The sequence below is a fragment of the Euleptes europaea genome, chromosome 6 (genome assembly GCF_029931775.1).
Source record: "Euleptes europaea isolate rEulEur1 chromosome 6, rEulEur1.hap1, whole genome shotgun sequence".
Taxonomy (NCBI): domain Eukaryota; kingdom Metazoa; phylum Chordata; class Lepidosauria; order Squamata; family Sphaerodactylidae; genus Euleptes; species Euleptes europaea.
Window position 1 is genome coordinate 52,628,232 of NC_079317.1, and position 24,945 is coordinate 52,653,176.

General features: G+C 41.6%; 1 protein-coding gene across 1 annotated transcript in view; it reads right to left on the reverse strand.

Moving 5' to 3' along the window:
• The window catches only part of LOC130479495 (cytosolic phospholipase A2 delta-like), a 35,507-nt gene extending 20,485 nt beyond the window's left edge, over positions 1 to 15,022 (reverse strand). Inside the window, exons 1-8 of the mRNA XM_056851895.1 lie at positions 14,990 to 15,022; positions 13,949 to 14,021; positions 10,014 to 10,150; positions 9,684 to 9,815; positions 8,979 to 9,019; positions 3,014 to 3,056; positions 1,874 to 1,937; positions 1,072 to 1,208 (exon numbers count right to left, since the gene is read on the reverse strand). Of these exons, the coding sequence (XP_056707873.1) occupies positions 1,072 to 1,208; positions 1,874 to 1,937; positions 3,014 to 3,056; positions 8,979 to 9,019; positions 9,684 to 9,815; positions 10,014 to 10,150; positions 13,949 to 14,021; positions 14,990 to 15,022 (660 nt within the window). The remainder of the gene's footprint in view (positions 1 to 1,071; positions 1,209 to 1,873; positions 1,938 to 3,013; positions 3,057 to 8,978; positions 9,020 to 9,683; positions 9,816 to 10,013; positions 10,151 to 13,948; positions 14,022 to 14,989) is intronic.
• Positions 15,023 to 24,945: the final 9,923 nt, after the last annotated feature.

Genomic DNA, 24,945 nt, shown 5'->3' on the forward strand with positions numbered 1-24,945 from the left:
TCTATCTAATCCAGCATCCTATATTGCAAACGAGCCAACCAGATGCTTGAAGGCAAGCATTCTCCCCTGCTCTTGCTCATCAAGCAACTGGTATTCAAATATACAGAGATTCTGAACATTGAGGTTCCTCTACTCATTAATGGAGCTGTCCTCCATGAATTCTACTAGCTAGGCTAGTGACTACCAGTACATTATTGCAGCAGTGAATTCTACAAGTTAATTATAAATTGTGTGAGGAAGCATTTTGTCTGATGTGAATCTACTGCATTGGGTGCTTCTGTGTAAAGTGTTGACACAGCTGAATTATGGCAACCCAATAGGGTTTTCAAAGCAAGAAACTAAAATAGATGGTTGGCCATTGCCTTGCCCTGCATAGTGACCCTAGTATTTCTTGGAGGTCTCCCATCCAAGTACTAGGAGAATTGACCCTGTTTAGTTTCTGAGATCTGACAAGATCAGGTTAGTCTGGGCCATCCAGATCAGGGCTTGGGTGCTTCTACATTCTACTATTGTGGGAGAGAAACAGAAAAAAGTTATCTCTGTTCATTTTCCCCCACCACATGCATCATTTTATAAACTTCTGTCATACCTCCCAGTTTATCATTTCTATAAACAAAAAAGCCCCAAACACTTTTCCTAGTACTTAATAAACCATGTCCATTCATTTTAGTCCAGTTATTGCATCGGTACATTACTGATCAGTGCTTGCCCACTAGAATAAATTAGTAGGACCTCTAAGCTTTTTTCTTTTTTTAAGCTAGCTGTTAGGAAATGGAAAAAGAGTGGAAGCACAAACAGCTGCAACAGTGGTTTATACCAGCGCTTCTTAAACTTTTTCCACTCACGACCCCTTGTCGCCCGAGAAATTTTTATGTGACCCTGGGTATATAGATATAGAAAATAGATACACAAATCAAACATTTACTGATAATAAAAAATTTCGTGACCTCCACACACACATTCAGTTACCCCACATTTATACCACCATGAATACAGTAAGTTACATTTTTGTACATTTTTATTTTTATACTTTTTGCATGGTGCAAAATTTCCCAATAACAGTAATGTTACCTGCAGATGAGCATTTAATTCTGGTTCCCAGTATGTTGTGTAATGGAAGTGAAATGATTCTACCAATCCAGATTCCAAAGCCATTTTCCATGTATCTTCAAATGATCCTTTCACTCTCAGTTCAAGGTCATTTTCTTCTACAAAGGGAATCCCAAAGAAGGTCACATGACCAAAGTCCTCCACTATTATCTAGAAACAAGCCTTTATATTTGCCATCTGAATGAGTGTCAAAACAAAACCAGCACATCATAAACACTTGGGAGCTTTCAGTTGGGAGCAAGAGAACTTCTGGTTGCTGTTCCAAACTGCAGTTTAATATTAAATAATTTGTTGGTTAATATGCTATAGAAAAGGGACCAACAATCCCATTGTCCCTGTTTGTGAACAGTAAGCCTCTTCTGTTCTTTCTGCAGATTGTCTTTAAAAAACAGGGAAGTTGCTTTCTTCCACACACCTGACTGCCTTTGCTTATCTGTCTGAACGTGATCAGATTAAAGAGAACAGTGTACATATGAAAGGAGACATTTTGCCCCCACTGTGAGGCATCCAAGTCCTTTCATCCCACACTGATTTCACAACTAATCATTCACCAGAGGTTCTGCTATGATTGAAACTGCTTTCAAGTGCATGCACTTTAGATGAAGGTCCTTCTTCTATGAAATAAAATAGAACCGGTAACTATTGTGTAAACCTCCCACGCTCCCACAAAAGGAAGGGAAGGGATTTTATCTACATCCAGTTTCTTGATTCTCAGAAAAGTGACTGCTGCTCTGTTGAGAGAACAATATGTGCATGACCATACCTTTTAATCTCTTCATGCTCTTCCCCTTGACCACACAAACATTTAAACAGGAAACTGGACGAGACTGTTGAGAAATGAGCCAGAAGCCAAACTGTGAACACTCAAGTTATCAGAAGTGTCAAATATTCAGTAAGAGTAGTCTTTGAAAATGTTTCTCTTGACGTTCATTTCCCAAAGGGTCCCTTTCACTGCCTTTTCTTTTCTTTCATCTGCATACAATTATAAATTCACTTTAAACTATGTTTCAAAACCCCTACCTTTTTGAGCCTTCAACAGGAGGTAAAGTCAAATACAAAATGGCTGCCTCAGGAGACATAGCCAAACATAATACCTCCCGCCTCACTTTGCAAAAAGAATCCACATAAGGGGGATATAAAGAAAGCAAGGAAACCCTAAGTGGGGGACTGATAAAAATGTCAGTATGTACAGAAAGACTGCAGACAATAAGGAGATGGAAATAATCTACTTGACGGTTTACTAACAGTTGTAGTCACATGACTGTGAGAAAGATGTAGTCAGAACTGGCTTGGACAGGTACTAAATGATGGCTCAGCAACTGCCAGTTGATTGGTTAAAAGACTGGGCAGAATTGTATATAGCTGTACAAAGATTGTATGTGTTAGCTCTGCTACTAATAGACTGTCTGGCGAAGCACTTTGTCGGAGAAAGCCAGAAACTTGCTTGTATGTATTTTTGCACCTTAAATAAATGTAGATAGCACTGATTCAAAGTGTGCTGACTCTGCTGTCCTCACTTGAGCCTGGGGTGCCAGCAAAACCTAAACTACAGACGCCGTCAAAAAAGACAGGGGGACAAAAAAGAGAAAAGGGAGGGAGGGAGGAAAGAAGGAAGAGAAATGAAGGAAAGCCCAAGGGGAGATATAACTAAAAAACCCTCCAGTGCTTACTAGTCCTCCTGATCCTTCAGCAGCTGCAGCTGCTATTACAGCCATGGAAAAGGCTTTGAATGAAGGCAGCTAGTAACAAGACCCACCTTACAATGGCCCCACCCGTTTTCTGAAAAGCTTGGCAGCCACCTGGAGAAGAGCTGGTTGGCACCATTGAGCCCAAAGGTGCCATGTTAGGGAACCCTGTTTCACAGCAATGAAAGGAGTCAAAATCAAAAAATCAAAAACATTACCACAAGGACATTATTTGTGATGAGGCTTTCAAGATGACCCAGGCTAGAAAAAAGGAGGGAAAGAGTTGCATCAAATACATATATCTTGACCAACACCAGACAAGACACCAGTTCTATATATAGAGCTCCCAGAGTCCCCCTCCTCTTTTTAATGGTCAGCAATTTAGATCAAGACCATAGAACCAGAGGAGTGTACCTAACATTTTCCCCACCCTGAATATTGGCAAGATCAGCAATGAGTATTCTCTGTAGTGACCCCCACATTATGGAGTGGCCTGCCTGAGGAGGTCAGGAAGGCTCCCACACTTGTGGCTTTCTCCTAACTATGGACTGGATAACAATAGGTTATATACAAAAAATTGACTTAAATACATTTTAAATCATTAAAAATATCCTTAAAACCAAATGCATTTTGGCCTATAGGCTTTCCTTGGTAGTATAAATTGTAAAATACACACAATATAAAATGCAATCATTCAAAAAATATATAAGATATAACAAATCTGACCAAGCTGTAAAACATGTATAGAAAGTAGGGCAGTTCATTAGTATGACAATCCCCCCTTCATTGTTGGAATAACATAGGACCATCCAGTATAATTTTGCAGATAGTTCTTATATCTAGTCCAAATCTCTTAGTGAGTGTTTTACAGTTTGGTCAGATTTGTTATATTTAACATATATTTTTGGATTATTGCACTTTATATTGTGTGTATTTTACATATTATATTATTGAGGAAGGCCTATTGGCCGAAATGTGTTTGGTTTTAAGGATATTTTTAATACAAATGTATTAGTCTTGTCTATTTTTTGTTATCCAGTCCATTATTAGGTTTTCTTATCCAGTCCATTGTTATCCAGTCCATTATTAGGTTTTTTCATCAACCCTTTTGGTTTCCTGTTGTATTTCTTCTGGTTTGAAGTTTTTTCTTCCCCTTTCTGTTTGTGCTTTCTGCAAACTATGTAAAACGGAGCTGTTCGGGAGGGCATTTTTATAATGGTGTGTTTGTGTGTGTGCATGTGAAGTGCTATCAAGTCACAGGTGACTTATGGCGACCCCCACAGGGTTTGCAAGGCAACTGATTAAGCAGAGGTGATTTGTCATTGCCTTCCTCTACAAAGACTTCCTTGGCAGTCTCCAATCCAAGTACCAACCCTGCTTAGTTTCCCAGATCTGACACGATCAGGCTATACTATACCATTCCACATCCCTTATAAAAGAACAGAGCTGCATTATAACAGAATTATTCAAGAACATATTTCAATAGAGAAAATAGGACTGTGGACTATACTACTAATATGCATTATCTGTTGTATATTTTTCTTGCTCACGCTGCATTATATTTCTGTTTTAGTAATACCATTTCTTTTGTAATACTAAAGTAATACTTCAGTCATAGCATTTAGAAATACCATTTCTAGTAATACCTTTTTGTTTAACAAGTCATGTTTAATTCTGATGCCTTTTCAGGTTTCTGCAGTTCTAGTCCTCTTATATTGCTTATTAGATCTCTCCTCATTTTACTGATTGTGCTGGCTTACACTGTGCAATCCACCTTGAGTCTCAGTGTGAAAGTTTCAGAGGGTATCCGTGTTGGTCTGCAGTAGAACAGTTAGATTCAAGTCCAGTGGCACCTTAGAGATCAACAGGACTTTTGGAATATAAGCTTTCTATACTCAAAGCTCCCTCGTATCTGATGAAGTGAGTTTTGACTCTCAAAAGTTTATACTAGGGTTGCCAGGTCCATCTTTGCCACCAGTGGGAGGTTTCTGAGAATCTGAGAAGGGTGGGGTTTGGGGAGGGACTTCAATGCCATAGAGTCCAATTGCCAAAGCGGCCATTTTCTCCAGGTGAACTGATCTCTATCAGGTGGAGATCAGTTGTAATAGCAGGAGATCTCCAGCCACTACCTGGAGGTTGGCAACCCTAGTTTATGCAATTAAAATCTTGTTGGTCTCTAAGGTTCCACTGGATTTTAATCTAACTGTTCAGTGAGAAAGAAAGACTATAAATAACAGAAATAAATAAATAAAATGTTTTCCCTTACTTGCCAGGACTGCAAGTAGCCCCTTTGGACAAACACACATGTCCTGATACAGACCTATATGTTTGCCCTATTGGGGCAAATAGCAGATTCACACGGCCATTTGGGGTTGAGAAAATGGGCCCGGTACTAACTGAGGCCTTGTGAGCTCGCCACTGAAAACAAAACAAAAAAAATGTGGGGAACTCCATACATAGAATCCCTATTGTCTTGCCTGCTTTGCCCCATATTTAACATAGGAATACAGTAAACATAAACCAGGTGCTGTCAGAGGCGGTGGGCAGGCAGAAGGACATGAACCACAAGTACTAACAGAAGGGAATTCCACACTTAACCACTTTCAAACTGGAAATGACTGACCGAATTGAGGCAACCACAGTCATTTTAAAGTTCCTTTTGTTTTAATGGAGGTGGTAAAGAATGTGCTTATTCTCCCAACAATTTAACTAAGGCCTCTAGTGTGTAGTGTTACTTGTGGTGCATCTCTGCCATCTGCTGGATTTATTCAGACTTGCTTCATGTCTGAATGAAAGTGTTGCTAGCTGGTCTATTAGAAAGTATTTGCTTAGTAGCATTCTTAAACGGGGTGGAAAAGAAACTTAGAACCTCAACAATATTCCCATATTTCTCCTTTGGTTATCATAGCAACTGGTCATTGTGTTTAACGCTGCACAGTAGTTTTTAATCATCACTAAATATGTGCATTTTTGTTCCATCTGGTGCCTTCCATCTGCTCTCCTAGCTGGGTTGTTGTATTGTGACTCGTATGTTAGAGGTGCCTAGGTAAACTAGTATAATGATTATGATTTTATAGGGCTATTCTAAAATGTTTTACCGTATATACCCATGTATAAGCCGACCCGCGTATAAGCCGAGGTGCCTAATTTCTCCCCAAAAATGGGGAAAAATTAGGCACCCGCGTATAAGCCGAGGGTCGGCTTATAACCCCTCCCCCCCCCGCGCAGGCTTACCTGGCAGGGCTCTCCAGCGGCGAGGGTCCGGTGGCGGCGCAGCCCGGGGGGGCCTGGGCAGCCTTCCTGCGGCTGCAGGAGGCTGCCCCAGGCCGCTCCCGGCGGGAGGAAGCATCGGCGAGGCCCAGGGGGACCCGGAGCAGCCTTCCTGTGGCTGCAGGAGGCTGCCCCAGGCCCCTCCCGCCCGGGAAAAATGGCGGCGGGGGGCGGGAAGGGCCGGGGCAGCCATCCTGCGGCTGCAGGAGGCTGCCCAAGGCCCCTCTCGCCCGGGAAAAATGGCGGCGGGGGCGGGGGGGCCTTGGGCAGCCATCCCGCAGCTGCAGGAGGCTGCCCAAGGCCCCTCCCGCCCGGGAAAAATGGCGGCAGGGGCGGGGGGGGGCTTGGGCAGCCATCCTGCGGCTGCAGGAGGCTGCCCAAGGCCCCTTTCACCCGAAAAAAATGGCGGCGGGGGCCGGGGGGCCTTGGGCAGCCATCCTGCGGCTGCAGGAGGCTGCCCAAGGCCCCTCCTGCCCGGGAAAAATGGCGGCGGGGGCCGGGGGGCGGGGCAGCCTTCCTGCGGCTGCAGGAGGCTGCCCCAGGCCGCTCCCGGCGGCAGGAAGCGGCACGGGCCCGGCGGCGGCGGCGGTAAGTTTCCCCCCTCCTCCCTCCCTCCCCCCGTATTGACCCGCGTATAAGCCGAGGCCGGCTTTTTCAGCCCATTTTTGGGGCTGAAAAACTCGGTTTATACGCGAGTATATACGGTAATGCTTTTATTGATTAATATGACTTTTATATTCTGTAAGCCTCTCTGAGCCTGGCTTTGGCCGGGAAGAGCGGGGTAACAAATGGAAATAATAAATAAATAAAATAAAATAAATTCATGCCTAGACAAGAAAAGTTGAAACATTTGTTCATAATAACCAAAGAACTTCCAGTTTCCAAAATACTCAAAGGGACAGGAGAGAGCAGATGTAAATAGTTTTACCTTGGGGCTTTTTACTGACTCCTGCTGGTTGATCTATGACATGTCATAAACAAAAGCATCTGTAAATTAAATCCCTTTGGTTCTTGTAGGTTATCCGGGCTGTGTAACCGTGGTCTTGGAATTTTCTTTCCTGACGTTTTGCCAGCAACTGTGGCAGGCATCTTCAGAGTAGTAACACTGAAGGACAGTGTCTCTCAGTGTCAAGGGTGTAGGAAGAGTAATATATAGTCAGAAAGGGGTTGGGTTTGAGCTGAGTATTGTCCTGCAAAAGTAATGTGCTAATCATTGTCCTGTAAGTATCAAGATAATGTGCTAATGAGGGTATGGTATGTTAATATGGAACCATTGTATCCTGAAGTGATCTGTTAATGTGTGTAATCCAAAGCTAATCTGCATGGCTATTGTTGAATGTTGTCTTTGTTAGTCTGGAGGTTTTCAGAACAGGAAGCCAAGCCTTATTCATTCTTAAACTCTCCTCTTTTCTGTTAAAGTTGTGCTGATGTTTATGAATTTCAATGGCTTCTCTGTGCAATCTGACAAAATAGTTGGTAGAATTGTCCAGTCTTTCAGTGTCTTGGAATAAGACCCTGTGTCCTGTTTGTGTCAGTCCATGTTCAGCCACTGCTGATTTCTCAGGTTGGCCAAGTCTGCAGTATCTTTCATGTTCTTTTATCCTTGTTTGTATGCTGCATTTTGTGGTCCCGATGTAAACTTCTCCACAGCTGCAAGGTATACGATATGGAAAAGGAAATTGAGGGTAAACTCCCATTTCTTGATACCCTTGTCATCCGTAAAACAAACTTTCAGTTAGGTCACAAGGTCTACCGGAAACCAACTCACACAGATCGCTACTTACACAAAAACTCCAACCACCATCCCCGACAGAAAAGAGGAATAATCAAAACATTAATGGACCGTGCAAGACGGATCTGTGAACCACAGTTTCTCAAGGAAGAAACTAATCATCTAAATCACGCACTGCTAGCAAACGGCTACTCCAAGAATGAAATCAGCAGGGCCATTAAACCAAACAAAAATCAGAAAACTCAGGAAAAACAGTCTCCCATAGGAAAGGTATTCTTGCCATTTATTAAAGGAGTCACTGATAGGATGGAGAAACTTTTGAAAAAACATAACCTACAAACAGTGTTTAAACCCACCAAGAAAATACAACAAATGCTACGATCAGCAAAAGACAAAGAGACCCCCTCACCTCTGCAGGAGTATATCGTATACCTTGCAGCTGTGGAGAAGTTTACATCGGGACCACAAAACGCAGCATACAAACAAGGATAAAAGAACATGAAAGATACTGCAGACTTGGCCAACCTGAGAAATCAGCAGTGGCTGAACATGGACTGACACAAACAGGACACAGGGTCTTATTCCAAGACACTGAAAGACTGGACAATTCTACCAACTATTTTGTCAGATTGCACAGAGAAGCCATTGAAATTCATAAACATCAGCACAACTTTAACAGAAAAGAGGAGAGTTTAAGAATGAATAAGGCTTGGCTTCCTGTTCTGAAAACCTCCAGACTAACAAAGACAACATTCAACAATAGCCATGCAGATTAGCTTTGGATTACACACATTAACAGATCACTTCAGGATACAATGGTTCCATATTAACATACCATACCCTCATTAGCACATTATCTTGATACTTACAGGACAATGATTAGCACATTACTTTTGCAGGACAATACTCAGCTCAAACCCAACCCCTTTCTGACTATATATTACTCTTCCTACACCCTTGACACTGAGAGACACTGTCCTTCAGTGTTACTACTCTGAAGATGCCTGCCACAGTTGCTGGCAAAACGTCAGGAAAGAAAATTCCAAGACCACGGTTACACAGCCCGGATAACCTACAAGAACCAATGAACTCTGACCGTGAAAGCCTTCGACAATATTTTAAATCCCTTTATTTCTCTGTTTCTCACAATAAACCCACACTTTACCATTATTATGACTTACTGTTCCTGCACTGCAAACTCCACATCCAATTCTTCCTTTCTCTACAGAGAAGAAAAGAGGGTGGGGATCAAAATAATAAATAAAAGAATGAAACATACTGAACTTAAAAGGCAAAAAGAAACCCTAACAAGACACCATGGATAACTATTAAAATGATACATTTAAAAAAGACAAACTCCTTCTCTCTTCCTACATAACCGTAAGTACATCTTTCTAATACAGGTAATTACATTAGTGCAGTGACAGCATCCTCTTCCACTGAAATATAAAGCAAGAATTAAGTGAAAATGTCAGTAAGGTCAGTGCTAGCATCAGTATGCCCTGAGGTGGGGCAGCGGTCGAGGCCCTGGGCTTCCACCACTGGTGCCCCACCTGCCTAAGTGCCTGCCCTACTGCAGACCTATGTACCTTACTCCCATCCACCTGCTCGTTTGTGAGCCCTCCACCACCCACACTACCAGCCACACATGCGGCCCAGCACCACTGGGGGAAGGGTGATGCGTGGGTAATTTGAGGGCTCATGAATGGGAGAGGGCAGAGAAAGGATGTATGGGTGAATGGTGAGGGAGTGGCACATGAGTGGGCGGGAAGGAATGTGTTGAAAATAGGGTGGTGGATATGTGAAGGGCCTCCCAGTTACTCTCTGACCAGTGCCCCCCCCCACAAACTTGGAACTGGCCCTGAGTAAGTTACTTCATGCTCTACCTCAGGATTCAGAATGAAGTTTGCCAGGATTCTCTCTCCAGGACAGACTTCAGCTACATCAAAGAGAAGGGTAAAGAGGAGGTCATCATTGGAATGGAGGTGTTCATCATAAATCCTTAGTTCCAAGACATTCTGAAAATTAAGAACATAAAAAAACAACAAATGAAGTCACCCTAACAGATATCTAGCTTGATTTGGGCTGAAAAAGGTGATTCTTGTCAGTTAAAAGTTTCATTTCTATGACTGTGGTCTTATCCCAGAGTCTTGACCACCACAATCCACTTGAGGAATTCTCCAAAACTGAAAAGACTATAGATGCTGTTTCTTTACCTTGACTTGACTCTGGATAATAAAATAGAAGGTTTTGTTCCATATTGGTGTGGTAGAATTCAGAATAGTTTGAGTCCTTGCTTTCTCCTTTGAAGCTGTTGGCAGCCACAGCATTATATAGCAATCTGCTCCATTACCTAAGTCAGAGAGGAAAACTGTAGATCTCAACCAAGTACCATTCTCAGGGACCATTCCCTTTACATATTCCATTACATTTGGCATCTACCAAATTTAGGAGATTGGACAGATGGGGGGGGGGGGTCTTGAAGGGTCAATTTACTTTCTACCCCAACAATGTGTATTTGTCCTTCCTCCCTGTCACACGTACATACTAATACACACACTCTCAATGGACTGACCTGCACCCACACTGAAACAAATATTCACTGTGTATCTGTGTTCTCAGAAACACAGCCTTCTTCATGTATATCCTACCTATTATAGCAGTAGGCCCTGGACTATACATTAGCCATGGCAGCTGCTTTCCCTTGGTGATTGCTAAGGTTGCCAGGTCCCTCTTTGCCACTGGTGGGAGGGTTTTTGGGCGAAGCCTGAGGAGGGCAGGGTTGGGGAGGGGAGGGACTTCAATGCCATAAAGTCCAATTGCCAAAGCGGCCATTTTCTCCAGGTGAACTGATCTCTATTGGCTGGAGATCAGTTGTAATAGCAGATCTCCAGCTAGTACCTGGAAGTTGGGAAACCTCACCCGGCCCGGACACGGAAAGGATTGACAGATTGATAGCTCTTTCTCGATTCTGTGGGTGGTGGTGCATGACCGTTCTTAGTTGGTGGAGCGATTTGTCTGGTTAATTCCGATAACGAACGAGACTCTGGCATGCTAACTAGTGATGCGACCCCCGAGCTTTGGTTTTGTTTTTGTTGCTATTGAAGAAATACTTTTGTAAGAATATTTATGTTGTTGCTGAAAAAAGAACTTCATGGAGGAACATTAATATTTTATAAGGACTAATACGTGTTGCTTCTTTTGTGAATTCAGCTGTATTTTTGTGCTTTAGGTGATGCAACCTACAATGTACTTGTGGTAATGTAACCTGTACATTTCTTTGATTTTGATTTGAATTTATTCCCATTCATGATTTCACTGAATGAATGTATGCTTGCAATATAACTTCTCTTGGACAGCAAATTCATTTGTTATTATATATTTTTTGCAGTCTCTTACAGTGCATAGCAATTTAATTAGGAGCCCTCGTGCTGTTGTTTCTATTAGTACCTGGAAGTTGGCAACCCTAGTGATTGCCTACTTCCCCCATGGTACCGTGTTGTAGGGCTGTTGAATTAAAAAAAATTCGGTATAGTTCGGATTTGGCTGAATTCGGCCCGTTTAGATTCGGGATATGCCGAAGTCCGAACTCCCCCGCTTCGGGTCCGTGCAATTCGGCGGGAATTCAAAGTTCGGGGGAAAAAATTCGGCCGAATAAAGCCATTAAAAATACAACCGCGCCTTTCCGTGGCTTTGGGGGGGCATTTTTGGGGGTAGAGGTCCCAAACTTTCAGAGGAGCTTCAAAGGACCCTTCTTGCCAGACCCCCCAGGTTTTGTAAAGATTGGGTCGGGGGGGCTGAGATATGGGCCCCGAAAGGGGTCCCCCCACCCTTAATGTGCATCTCTGGGCAGAGCTTGCCACCCACGCACAAAGCTCCCAGCTCCGACAAACAGCTGATGAGAGCAAGGGCGGGGCAGGTGCTAAGAACTTTGCAAAGCAATACAACTGCAAAGCAACACCTTTGCAAACATGCAAAGGGCGGGGCAAGTGTGAAGAATTTTGCAAAACAATACAACTGCAAAGCAACACAAGCACGCAATGCAACAGTGCAAAGCAACACAATACAACTGCAAAGCAACACAAGCATGCAATGCAACAGTGCAAAGCAACACAAGCACCTTTGCAACAGTGCAAAGCAACACCTGACACCTGGGAGTTTGCAAACCATGGAAAGGGACAGAGGCAGCTAGCTATGCATAATGAGCAGGAGGGGTGGAATTTCTCATTTTGCATTGAACTTGGGACCAGGCAGATGCATTCTTTAAGTCACCATTTGAAAACCAGTTTTGAGCAAGCATCAAAATAACCTAACTGATCTTATGAATGAGGGAAAACCTGAAGACATAAAAATGAAGCCCCCCCTCAAACCAGGGAGAGAGAGACTGGAGGGGGAACACACACCCCAGGCAGAACCGGCAAAAGCCCCCTTTGGCTCCCCCCACCCACCCACAGAAACTGCTCCCTCCCCACACACACACAGACTCTGCTTTCCCCCACACACAGAGAGAGAGAGAAAAGAAAAATTACAGATTAAAGCCCCCAAAGGGGTCTTACTGTGGCTGTCTTCTGTTCCATCAGGAGCGGCTGGGAGGCTGGGTAATCCAATATGATTCCATTTGTATCCAATATGAGATCCATATGTATGCATCTCTCGAGGGTGATCCATTCATCCCAATAGGGAAAAGGGGAAAGCCCATATCTCGGGGGGGCCTGACCCAATGTTTACAAAACTTGGGTGGTCTCTTATGAAGCCTTGTCTGAAGCTCCGCTGAAAGTTTGGGATCGGCACACCCAAAAATGCGCCCCCTGCAGCCACGGAAAGAGAAAAGGGGGGAGCCGATATTTCTGCCCCCACTGAACCCATCTTTACAAAACTTGGGTGGTCTCTTAAGAAGGATTGTCTGAAGCTATGATAAAAGTTTGGGGGCTGCACCCCCAAAAAAGCGCCCCCTGCAGCCACGGAAATGGAAAAGGGGGGAGAGGAAAAAGGGGTGGAGCCCATATCTCGGGACCCCCTGACCCAATGTTTACAAAACTTGGGGGGTCTCTTAAGAAGCCTTGTCTGATGCTCCGCTGAAAGTTTGGGGTTGGCACACCCAAAAATGCGCCCCCTGCAGCCATGGAAAGAAAAAGGGGGGAGCCCATATCTCGGGACCCCGACCCAATGTTTACAAAACTTGGGTGGTCTCTTAAGAAGGCTTGTCTGAATATCCCCTGAAAGTTTGGGGTTTGTACCCAAAAAAATGCGCCCCCTGCAGCCACAGAAAGGAGCGAATGTGCACAAGCACCCCCGCACACACACACAAAGATTTCCCTCTCTCTCTCTCTCTCACTGGCCGGGCCGCACATCAGCTGATTCCTCCAGTACTGAATCCTGACTGATTGGCTAGAAGAAGACCCAGATTGGCCACCGATTGGCCGGGGGAGGAGAATGCTGCTTACTGAAGGTTATGCTGCTTACTGACGGCCGAATTTGCCGGATTTATTCGTGAATTCCCGAACTCGCTGAATTCGGGGGGCCCGGTTGCCCGCCATTTTTGAGTTCAGTTCGTCCCGAACTAAAACTACCGAATCAAGGGAAATTCAGCTGATTTTCAGTTCGGGCCGAACCGAATCAACAGCCCTACCGTGTTGTACTTTCATGGGGTAAAAGTTCACATGTAACTGAGGGCTGGTCTAATACACCAAATCCTAACCAATTCGCTAGAAAGGTAAAACAGGGTACATATTAAAAGAAGGAAATGTTATCTTTTAAGAAGCAAGGAAATCACTGATATATGATCAGGTATATTAATAATTCGTCCTACATATCTCCAAGGCAGAAAAGAAGTCACCATTCCTCTGGTTAAAATTGCAGCTCTCTGCAGCTGGGTTTATTTTAATGTCACGTGAAAAATAAACATAACTTTTTTGCTTTGTTTTTATATGTATAAATACTTATGTATAAATATAAATGTTTTTACATGTATAAATACTTGCCAGTACTGTGGGTGCTTCCTGAACCTGCAAAGGCACATCAGATTTTATCAAGCACTTAAAACCTGAATTTATTGCCATGTTTTGAAAGCATTTCAATCTTTTCATTTTCAGGTATCACTAGTTCCAATTTTAGTGGGAGGGGGAAAATCTGTAGGAAATAAAGCACTCACGTCTGTCTGCTTTCCTTATATTTTTAGCTTGCAAGATTTTCACAGATAACAGCCAAGTGGGAAAGGCCTGAACCTATAAAGACATGACATGGCATGATGCATAGGGAGTTGCAAGCTGTAAAGTAGAAATGACCCCAGCACAAGGGAACAGAACAGGTCATCTCAAAATCATAGAATGATAAGCCTGAGAACCATTCCAACCTCAAATACTGAAGCAAGCTCCTTCATGATTAATGTAACAAATAAATTACACCCTGTCATTGCAATATAATGCCCATAAACAGAGAGGAAGGGCCAAGATATTATCATTCTTGGGGTATCAGTAGAACAAAGGTACTTTTACTTCCAGAAGTGGGTGTTCTGTGGCTAGAACATAGCACAAAGCAGATTTCATTTGTAGATCAATTATTAGGAGGTATTTCTTTAGAATCCTTTTTTGCATGATATATATATCATGTAGTGGCCAAATTTGCAGACATAATATAAAGGGTGTATGTATGTATGTATGTATGTATGTATGTATGTATGTATGTATGTATGTATGCAATGTATGTGTATATATACTGCTCTCTCAATCACTTTGCCAAGGTTTGATACCAGGGAATAACTGGCCACATTATTTTTCTGTAGGGATGGTTTTCAAAGCAGTAGATGGATAACCTCCTCTTTGAGTGGCCATGGGAAATTGCCCTGGGTTAACGATTGGTTTATAATCGATGCTAAGGGTTTGTTGATGTGATGTGATTATTGGACATGACTATAACTTATATGCAAATTTATGATACCCCCCCCCTTTTTTTGATGACATACCTAGACAAATATCTGGTCTTGCTTTTGACTAAATACTGTAATTTCTCCGCATATTAATACTATAGTACAGCCCCTCCAGTCTTGACTCTGAAATGTCTGCTTGACATTCCTAGAACTACTGTTACTACACATAAACATACATGCATATTAGTACTTCCATTGGTGCTGAGGTTAATTATACTTTCACATCAAAAACAATTCATTGTTATTTATTTACATTTTAAAATTTACCTTCTGGTAACTGGTAGTCACCTCCTCAGACATCTTGTGACTTTAACTTCATGCGGTCAGATGGGCAAAAACTACAGGTTGTTCTTAAAGGAGCTCGTGGCTACTTACCAGGCTTGAAGAGAACTGGACCTCATTCTGGCTGCTTTTAAAGTGACAGAATTGGCTGTAATATAAACAGAAACTCAACCCCACCCTCCAGATGAGTTTTTAAAAATGATTTTTAAAACACTGTCCTGAATGTAGCAATATGGAAAAGACTGGTTCTGTTGTAGTACACATATAAATAGCAGTACTTAGATTATTATTTTTAACAGGTTTGCACTATATTGTATGGTGTGGCCAACTAAACTATGCATACCACTAGCAAACAAAATTCCAGAGTTCCTCTGATTCATGTGTGATCTCAGTGCTTTTCCAGATCATTAATCAATGCATGACCAAGCTGGTTTTTAAAAGCCCAATCTGGGCCAGCTTAGGAGGAGAGCTTAGAGGAGCATTTCAGAAGAGGAGAAAGCATGGATGGGCACTTTCTTTTGTGGAGCAGTATATCCCATAAACGACACACTGAAATCTCTCCGTGGTTATTGGTGTATGTCCACATATCTGTCAAGGTTCTCCAGCCTCTTCTTGAACAGCTTTGTTGCCTAAGTGAGAAAGATACTGTTGGAGAGCAGTGTGGCAGAAGAATATAATAGGCTGTGTCTGGAGAATTTTGACCTTGAAGATTCCCCTTCTCGCTAGGAAATGCAGTGAGAGAAATGGTTGCAAAGCTGCCTTCAGTTCACTTCCGACAACTGACAGTAATTACTTTCCCTTTCCCACAATTGTTCGTATGATATAAATTCCTAGCTCCAGCTGGCAAGCAGATAATGTTCAATCCACGTAGTAAATTCAAAACACTGCTTTTGTGACAAACTAGTCTGGACTACTCACATTCGCTGCACATTCTGCAGCAGTCAAGGGATCATTTTGGATGGGATTGTTCATTTTTAAAGGGGGGTTTATGTTCACAAAACATACTGGATATTTATTGCACAAAGCAACAAACACAATTCCCATGCCAATGTGCATCCACAATGAAAAATGAGACACTCGCCATGCATACTGTGAAGTCATGTGAAAAGACAGAGCAAATGATAGCAAGCAACAATAGACTGTAAGATTCATTGGGTACTGGAAAATGCATAAGATGTCCAAGTGGATGTGAGCAGCAGAGACAGATACGTGGTATAGGCTACAAGGTGCAAAGAGATGACCAAATGCATTAGAAAACTTTTGCTTGCCCATTCCCTTAATTAGGAAGGCATCTTGCTGGCAGGTATATTAAGTTAAAAATGTGTTCGTTGGATCCACTTAAAGCCACTTGTAGTACACTGACTGTACTGGAACTATCCTAAACCAATTGAACATCCATACAAATTAATTCTGTAAATTGGGTTTAATGAGGTCTAGACAACTCTGAAAACTACTTCAAGAGGTGCCTGCATAGGTAAGGAATACAGCACTCCATTGGTTTTACTTCAGCCTAGATAAGGAGAATCAATTCTGGGGAGGTCTATGCCTCTGCCCTGTAACAATCATACTTTGCGGACCACAGGGCTCTACTGTCTCCTATGCTTTCCAACACCTACATGAAACTTCTAGCCAGAGATGTGAGAGGAGGGGGTTTTCAGTATGCTGTTGAGACCCAACTCAACTTCTACTTTTTCAGCTCTGTCAGATAGGGTTGCATGGGAGAATGTGTCTGAAGATAGTAATAGGCTAGAAGATGATTAATAAACTGAATCTTCTCTTGTGCAATATGTGAGAAATAAAATGATTCCAAGAGGTCTGAGGCTTCAAAAAGCCCCTACACTCTTTTTAAAAATTTGGAATTTAAAGACAAATGGATGGCCATCCTTAATAAATGTGCATTTGACTTAATGACCTTAGTCATAGGACAGGCTAACATTGAGGTTACAAAAATTAAGGAGGAAACCACAAAAATGAAGGAAGAAATTAAATCATCTATGTCACCTTCAGTTTTTGACAACAAGATAAAACAAATGGAGGAAGAACTTGAAAGCAATAGGGATAATATCCAAGCGTACAAAACTAAAAAATTGGAAAGAGATGCAAATGATTATACCACAGATACAGTGTATCCATGGTACAACACAGCTGAGGGAACTACTTCTGTCCAACCCAACCATAGAGAAACATCAAGGGGGGATAGAAGGTACGACAGCGACTCTTCTTCAAGCCTCTCAGGCAGATCATTCAGTAGAGATTACAATCTTAGACCCAGAAGCGGAAGAGGGAGAGGTTTCTATCGCCCTTTTCGCAGGCGCAGAGGTGCCAGAAATCAGATGACTTAAGTACGCTTTCAGAACATGAAAAAAGAATTTTAAATTTAGGTCTGGGCTATGTTCCAGTACCCTATTATTCCTCCCTGCAAACTAGAATAGACATATTTAAGTTGATTCGGTTGCTTAAACTTAAAGAACATTTTGGTGAACAAGGTGACACAAATGAATTTATAATAAATAAATTTAAACCAAAATCTAGATACCTTCCACCTTCTAATAACCATCTGATTAGTGCCTTTCAAGAGGTAGTAACAAGGGATATTGAAAAAATGGAAAAACATAAAATATTTCCACATCAAAATTTTTCTAAACAAGAGTGGGACATATTAATGAATCTGGCCCAGGATCCTAATATCGTGATTAAACCTGCAGATAAGGGTGGAGCCATAGTGATATTAAGTGCCCAAGATTATGAAAAGGAAGTTCTCAAAGAGTTACAGAACAGTCAGTTTTACAAATGCCTAACACACGATCCCACAGAGAAAGCACAACTAATTATACATACAGTGATTAATGAGGCATCAGCTATGGAATATATTACAGGACATAGAATATTTATACACTCAATTTCCAAAAATGCCTATATTCTATGTACTTCCAAAGATTCATAAAGGGATCACTCCTCTCCAGGCAGACCCATTGTCGCTGGTATAGGATCCCTATTAGACCTGATAGCAAAATATCTGGAATCTTTTTTACACCCATTCATTACTCAGACTTGCTCCTATGTTAAAGACACAGGACATTTTAATAAACACAAATTGAAACTATTTCTATTCCACCTAATAGTGTGCTAGGCACCTTGGATGTTAGTGCGCTATACACTAATGTTCCAACAGAACAAGTGAGACACATAATTGAGGACTTATTAAATACCTGTCCGAATTTACAACCTCCAACACACTTTCTTTTGAGTCTCCTGGACATTGTTACTGAAAATAACTTTTTTATGTTCCAGGATGATTTCTTTATTCAAACCAAGGGAGTCGCGATGGGGAGCACGTGTGCGCCCTCCATAGCAAATATTTATATGATTGCATTTGAATATAAATTCATCTGATTTATTAAAAATATCCACATAGAATTATCAACAATGCAATACACAAGACAATTAGCAGACCTAGAACAGAACTTTTTACAAAAAATAATAAGAAGGAAGAACATAGACTAACTTTTGCTTTACAATATACTTCTATGACCCCAATTGTTAAAGGTATAATACTGAAACATTGGCATTTATTACATCAAATACCAGGTTGCATCCAACCACCTAGGGTTGCATACAGAAGTACTACATCCATTAAGGACATGATAGTTAATAAAATACCACGTTCCATACAAATTACCAACTTCCCGACTGGAAATCATACATGTGGAAAATTCTCTTTTTGCAATTACTTATTACCGTTAAAAGAAATTACAAATCCAGCAACGAGCTACACATTCCACATTAACAGTTTTAATAATTGTAATTCGAAAAATATTATTTACGTTATTAAATATGCATACCAATTATGGTATATTGGGAAAACGAATAGACTGATTAAATATTGAATTGGCGACATCAGTCTCGTATTAGAAATGGCGTGTTAGACGCGCCTTTAACACAACAGTTCTTAGAGAAAAATCATGGGGACGAAGACCTGACTTTCTTTGTACTATGGCACTATACCAGACAAAATCAAGACAGAACAGATATAGACTTATTACTTAGGCAACAAGAAAGTACATATATACACTCATTTCGAACACTCCACCCATTTGGCCACAATACCCCAATGGACTTAACTTGTTACTTATGATTCTCACACTTGCACTTTAATTGAAATCTCATGAGAGCTCATAGGTGCTTTTGATTAATGAATGGAGTATATTCTGTTGGCTACCCAACATTCAATACCATGAAGGACTTGATTCCCCGGTCAACACAGGAGCTTATCATTGAAAGCCAGTGTGTAAGTAAAGAATGACTTAATATAAAAATGATTTAGTATAAAAATGATTTATTATATGCTTGTATAATTTGACATGCTTTAACTTTATTTATTGTAAGCATAGAATTTTCAGCCTTTGTTTTAAAAAAAGTCTTTTTCAATATCTGCAATGTTGGTCTCCAAATATGTAACTATGCTTAAGCCATCTATATAGATACATTGTACTAGTGCGATCTGTATTTAATATTATAGCGCTTTTCTGAAGAAGACCTTGGTGAGGGGTCGAAACAGGGCGATAACCGGACCCATGTAAGCCATGATACCCCACATCTTGATGGGTCACAGCTACTTACGCTGAGGCTTCCTTCACCCTGCATTTCGTTCTTGATTGTGAGGAACAACAGGGAAACACCACTTCAAAGCATCGCTAATTCGCTGTTATATGACATGCCTATCCTAGTGGTGTAACAAAGTTTCTATTGGACTATTGAACTATGTAACAAGTAATCCTAACAGTAACGTTGCTTTATGAAGGTAGTAATAGGCTAGAACATGATTAATAAACTGAATCTTAATCCAGACAAAATGTACCTGTTCTTCAAACTCAGTTTATAGTCTGTTCTGGATGGGGTAGATTTTTCCATAAATGATCAAGTGCACTGTTTGGAATTCATTTCGTTTTAGCATGTTTGGTTCAAAGTGACTTCTACCAATTTCAATTAAAATGCTTGCTGAACCATTTCTTTAAGAAAAAAATGATCTAGCTTCAGTTGTCAGTGTTCTAGCCACATTACATTTAGACTATAAGAAGCTGCCATTGAAGACCTCTCAGATACTGGAACTGATCCACCTTGCAAATTTTGTTAACAGGTTGCATTACTCATAGCACCCTTATCGTTAAAGATGTTCACTGGCTACTAGTATGTTTTCAAACAATTCAAAGTGATGAGCTTGTCCTTTAAAACCATTAATGGCCTGGGACCAGCATATCTAGAAGACCCTCTGCTCCCATACAATCTTGTCTGCTCACTATGATGTAGTATTAGTTGTTCGGTTACTGATCTTGAATTTTATTTTCTTATCTTAATTTATCCTTTAATTCAGCTTCATTTGCAGTTGTGTTATCTGTTCTTTTATTTTTATTTTTTATTTTGGCTGACATGTTTTCCCTGCTATTTACAATTTGCTGCTGTTTTAATTGATGGTTTTATTTTATTGTTGTTGCTGTTGTGTTACGCCCAAGGTATGATGAAGAAAAGAGATTATTTTTAGATGATACATACAGACATTTCTAGACATCGGCAGCTTCATGGAAGACATATTCATTCTTTTCTGACAAATCGGAAGAATGATTCTTCCAATATGGCATTTGGCATCCGTGGGTTTTATTTATTTATTTGGAATATTTTAATCCCACCTCTCTAATATCTTGCTTGAGCCAGCTAACAAAACAGATAAATACAAAAAATACAAATTCAACAATAAAATTAAAACAGTTTAAAATATATATAAAAAATTCTCAACAGTAAAATTCTCAGAAACAAAGCCATCTCTGTGATAAAACAATAATAAATAAAATGTACAGCATAAAATAATTCAAAACAGAGTATTTGAATGCTGCTGACTCCATCTGTATACCCAACCAAGTACCATTAACTATGTTTATACAGCTCATCTGCAGAATGGCAAAGGCAAGTGGTAATGCAGGACGATCAACTGCTGCTTCTCCACTTATGGTTGATCCGATAACTTGGTAATGTCAGCAACCAAAACATGATGAGCTCTTAGCACATGAATGCCTGGGAGGAGGAAAAACAAAATTCCTCCGGAAGGTGGTGTCACAGTTTGACCTTAACACCCCAGGCTGTTTCTCCTCTAGCACCGCCAAACAGTAGCCTTTTCAAAAACAAAAATGTGCTAAAGACCTCTTGTCTGATGATAAATTGTTAAACACACTGAATAAATACTGTAATAAGGATGATTTTAAAGTATTTTACTTATTTATAAATAAACTTTAACTGTGGTAAAGGTTGGGATAATCATTTGTCTGAATGTTTCTTTCATGAGTATCAACAAAACAATTCTATTGAGTCAGTTTTTAAAAGCTCATAATGTTTTGTAATATTGTTTCATTAGTACATTATAAGCAGCATTCCTTTACTGTCACAGAGTCGTGTGACTGCAGTCATAGTCATTTGTATCAAAACACTTCTCTAAATAGCCTTACAAATGTGCAAGAACTCATTTATCAAACACTAATTCTAACCAGGCTTAGTAGTGTCATACATCTTACACACTACCTGTAGTCCAGCTTGATGCTAACAGGAATATACAGTTTAGATCATCTAAGTTATCTACTTTATCATCTACAACGAATTAATGTCTATACAAGGGAATTGTTAATGGTTTAAATTCAAATGTTCAAAATATATAGTTTTTATCTAAAATCATTTAGCCTTTGATTAGTTAACTGTAGCTAGTGTCATTTCTAGTGCCCAGTACTGACATGGGGCTTCGCTTTCTCTTGTGCAGCCTAATTGTGCAGATAGGAATAATGGCTCTATTGTACCAGGTGGAGAGAAGCCAAATGCCCAGAGCCAAAAACAGACTGGTCATTTAACTTGAAAGGAATTTTTCCAGTTAGCCACTGGAACATTACGTTTTCTAGGGAAACACTCAGTTCAACTTCCTTTCCAAGAGGCAGCTGTGAAAAAGGTATAGCTCTATTACCTACAATGGAGGTAATGTAAATCCTCCCTCCCTCCCTCCCTCCCTCCCTCCTAGGAATAAAATTATTTATTTGTGTATAATGCTTATATTCTACCTTTCTACAAAGTACCCAGGCTGGCAAATGAATTAAACAGCAAGAGCATGACACAAAAATCAATAATATAAAGCTGGTTGTAAAATAAGCAACAAAACAATAAAATCCAAGCAAAGAGAACAAGGACCTAGTCACTAAACTGCAAAACAAACCAAGAATTTAAAAAAATAGCGACAGTAAAACCATTAACACAGTTGGACCAGGCAGAAACATCAAAATGCTGGGTTTCAGGACTTCAACATAAGAACATAAGAACATAAGAAAGGCCCTGCTGGATCAGACCAAGGCCCATCAAGTCCAGCAATCTGTTCACACAGTGGCCAAACCAGGTGCCTCTAGGAAGCCACAATGGCCAAAGCGGCCATTTTCTCCAGGTGAACTGATTTCTATTGGCTGCAGATCAGTTGTAATAGCAGATCTCCAGCTAGTATCTGGATGTTGGCAACCCTACTGCTTCAGGTGCCCCCATCTTCTATTAGCAAAATAGCAAGCAGAGAGACAGTCTTCTCTGTTATGGCACCAAACTCTGGAACTCCTTCCCCAAATGGGTCCTCCTTAGCATGTGCTCCATGGGGAGGGGGGTGTTCTCCTGCAAGGGAATGGGTCCAGGAAGGCCTCTGTCACCCACTGCACAGTGCATCGTGGGGCTGAGGTCAAGACCCCCCCTTGCTTCCTGTCTGAGGGGGTGCCCGGCAACTGCTAGAGCTGACAGACCAGTGCACAGCTGCCAACTTGGGCTTACTCCCCCCCCCAGCAGCTGTTCTGCCCCAGCCCATATGCACCAAAACACCTTGTGTGCAGGGGCCATGGTGGGGAAGGTTGTTCTGCAGCTCCTGCTAGCCCCACTGGCTGTCAGGCTCAGATGCAAGAGACGGCATGACCAAGGCAGCTCCCAGCCACATGGGAAATGGGGGAAGGAGGCTGGGAGAGCAGATCCCTGCTAACATGTCAGTGTACATCTGTCTATCAAGTCCTACCTGTAAGGGTTCTTAATCAGGAGAGGCCCGTCAGAGTGTGTGGACTTTGATCTCTCGGCTGGTTGTTGGTGCAAAGTGCTCGCCCTGTTATGCAAAGTGCTCTCTGTGTACTTTTCCTGCCACTGAGGTGCCACGCCGCTTGCTCTAAGTCTGCACCACAGGTAACTGTCAGACAGCATCCCATGCCACATGCCCTACCTTCTGAGGTGTGGTACATCCTGGCTGGGGGGTTTTAAGGGCAGGGAGGGGCCACCATTGATTCCTAAGAAGGGGTATTGGCTGGCCCAGGAGAGGCAGCCCATTGCTCATTCCCTTAGTTGGCATCCTATGCAGTTTGGGTCCATGTAGGCAGAATTGCAGCAGTGGATGGGCAGTTTAAAAACCTTAAAATGGCAGCCAATGGACTGTGCCATCATTTTTGACGGTGCAACTTTGCACTAGAAAAAGAGGGCATTCCCAGGCCAAAAGGGCACAGGGAGCATCCCACCCCCAGAGCTGCCCCTTTACACTGGAGTAGCACACTGTGCTGCAGCTGCACCAATGTGCAAAAGCAGCACAGTGGCACTGTGGTTCTACACCAACGTAAATGGCCTTTATGCTGGTATATCAGCATATTTGCAACAACACCAGCATAAGAGTCTGTCTGCCCCTATGCCCCACCCCTTAGGATTGTGCTGTGAGTGATTCAATGGCACTTCAGCATATGTTGATTAGCTGTAGCTACCAAATAACTACATTGATTATTATTATATCCCCAAGACTTCCGTTGGAGATGCGGCCAGTTAGCAGATCTTGCTTGGAGATGTAAGCACTTGGGTAACGTCTAGACTTTGTTGAATAAAGGCCTTCCAGGAGTTCTCCCACAGGTGCCACAGCATTACCCAACTCTGATCTGCTGCTTATAACCGACTCTCAATCCAGATTCAGGGCCTTTAAGGCTTGGGCTAAGAAATGTAAGGTCAGAGGATACAATCTAGCATAAATGAGCCAACAGGGCCTATATGTGCTCAGGCCTCAGACCCTTCCTTCAGGTGTAGAAGAGAATGTGCAATATTGAACCTATTATTGGAAGGTAATATGATACATCTAAATTGGTCAAGCCTAGTATAAATGCTGCTCCTGCTAATTAACAGATCAAATCAAGCCTGAACTCTCCCTAGAAGCTAAAATGATTAAACTGAGGCTAATGTACTTTGGTCACATTATGAGAAGACAAGAGTCACTGGAAAATACAATAATGCTAGGAAAAGTTGGAGGAAGCAGGAAAAGAGGAAGACCCAACATGAGATGGCTTGACTCAATCAAGGAGTCCAAGGCCCTCGGTTTGCAGCACCTGAGCAAGGCTGTTAACAACAGGACATTTTGGAGGTCATTGATTCATAGATCACCATAAGTCAGAAGTGACAGCACAAAACACACACATGCATTGTTGTCTGCAATATACTCCTGCTTCTTGAACTCAAACCACTGATTTCAACTGGGGGGAAAACAAACCTAGATTTTAGCTTGCCTTGGCCAGCTTCCAACACTGCTTTTGGAAACCCTCTGATTTAAGCTCGTTCTGCTACTCCTTGCTGACTACCTTACAGCAACTGAGCTAAAACTGGACACCAAGGTCTCACCCTAGGTTTTGTAACCAACTTCTGTACAATCTACAAATCTAGCACTGTAGGCTCAGAAACATGCGTTTGATTATCAACATTACAAGAACAGACTAGAAAAATAATTTTATTTTAAAAATTCATATGGCATGTTTCTTTATAAAATTACAATTTTAGAAATGTTCAGTAAAAAATTACATACATTTCAGTTTTCTCTGGATGACAAAAATTCTCCCCTGGTAATTCCAATACACAGTGATTGCTTTTCAGAA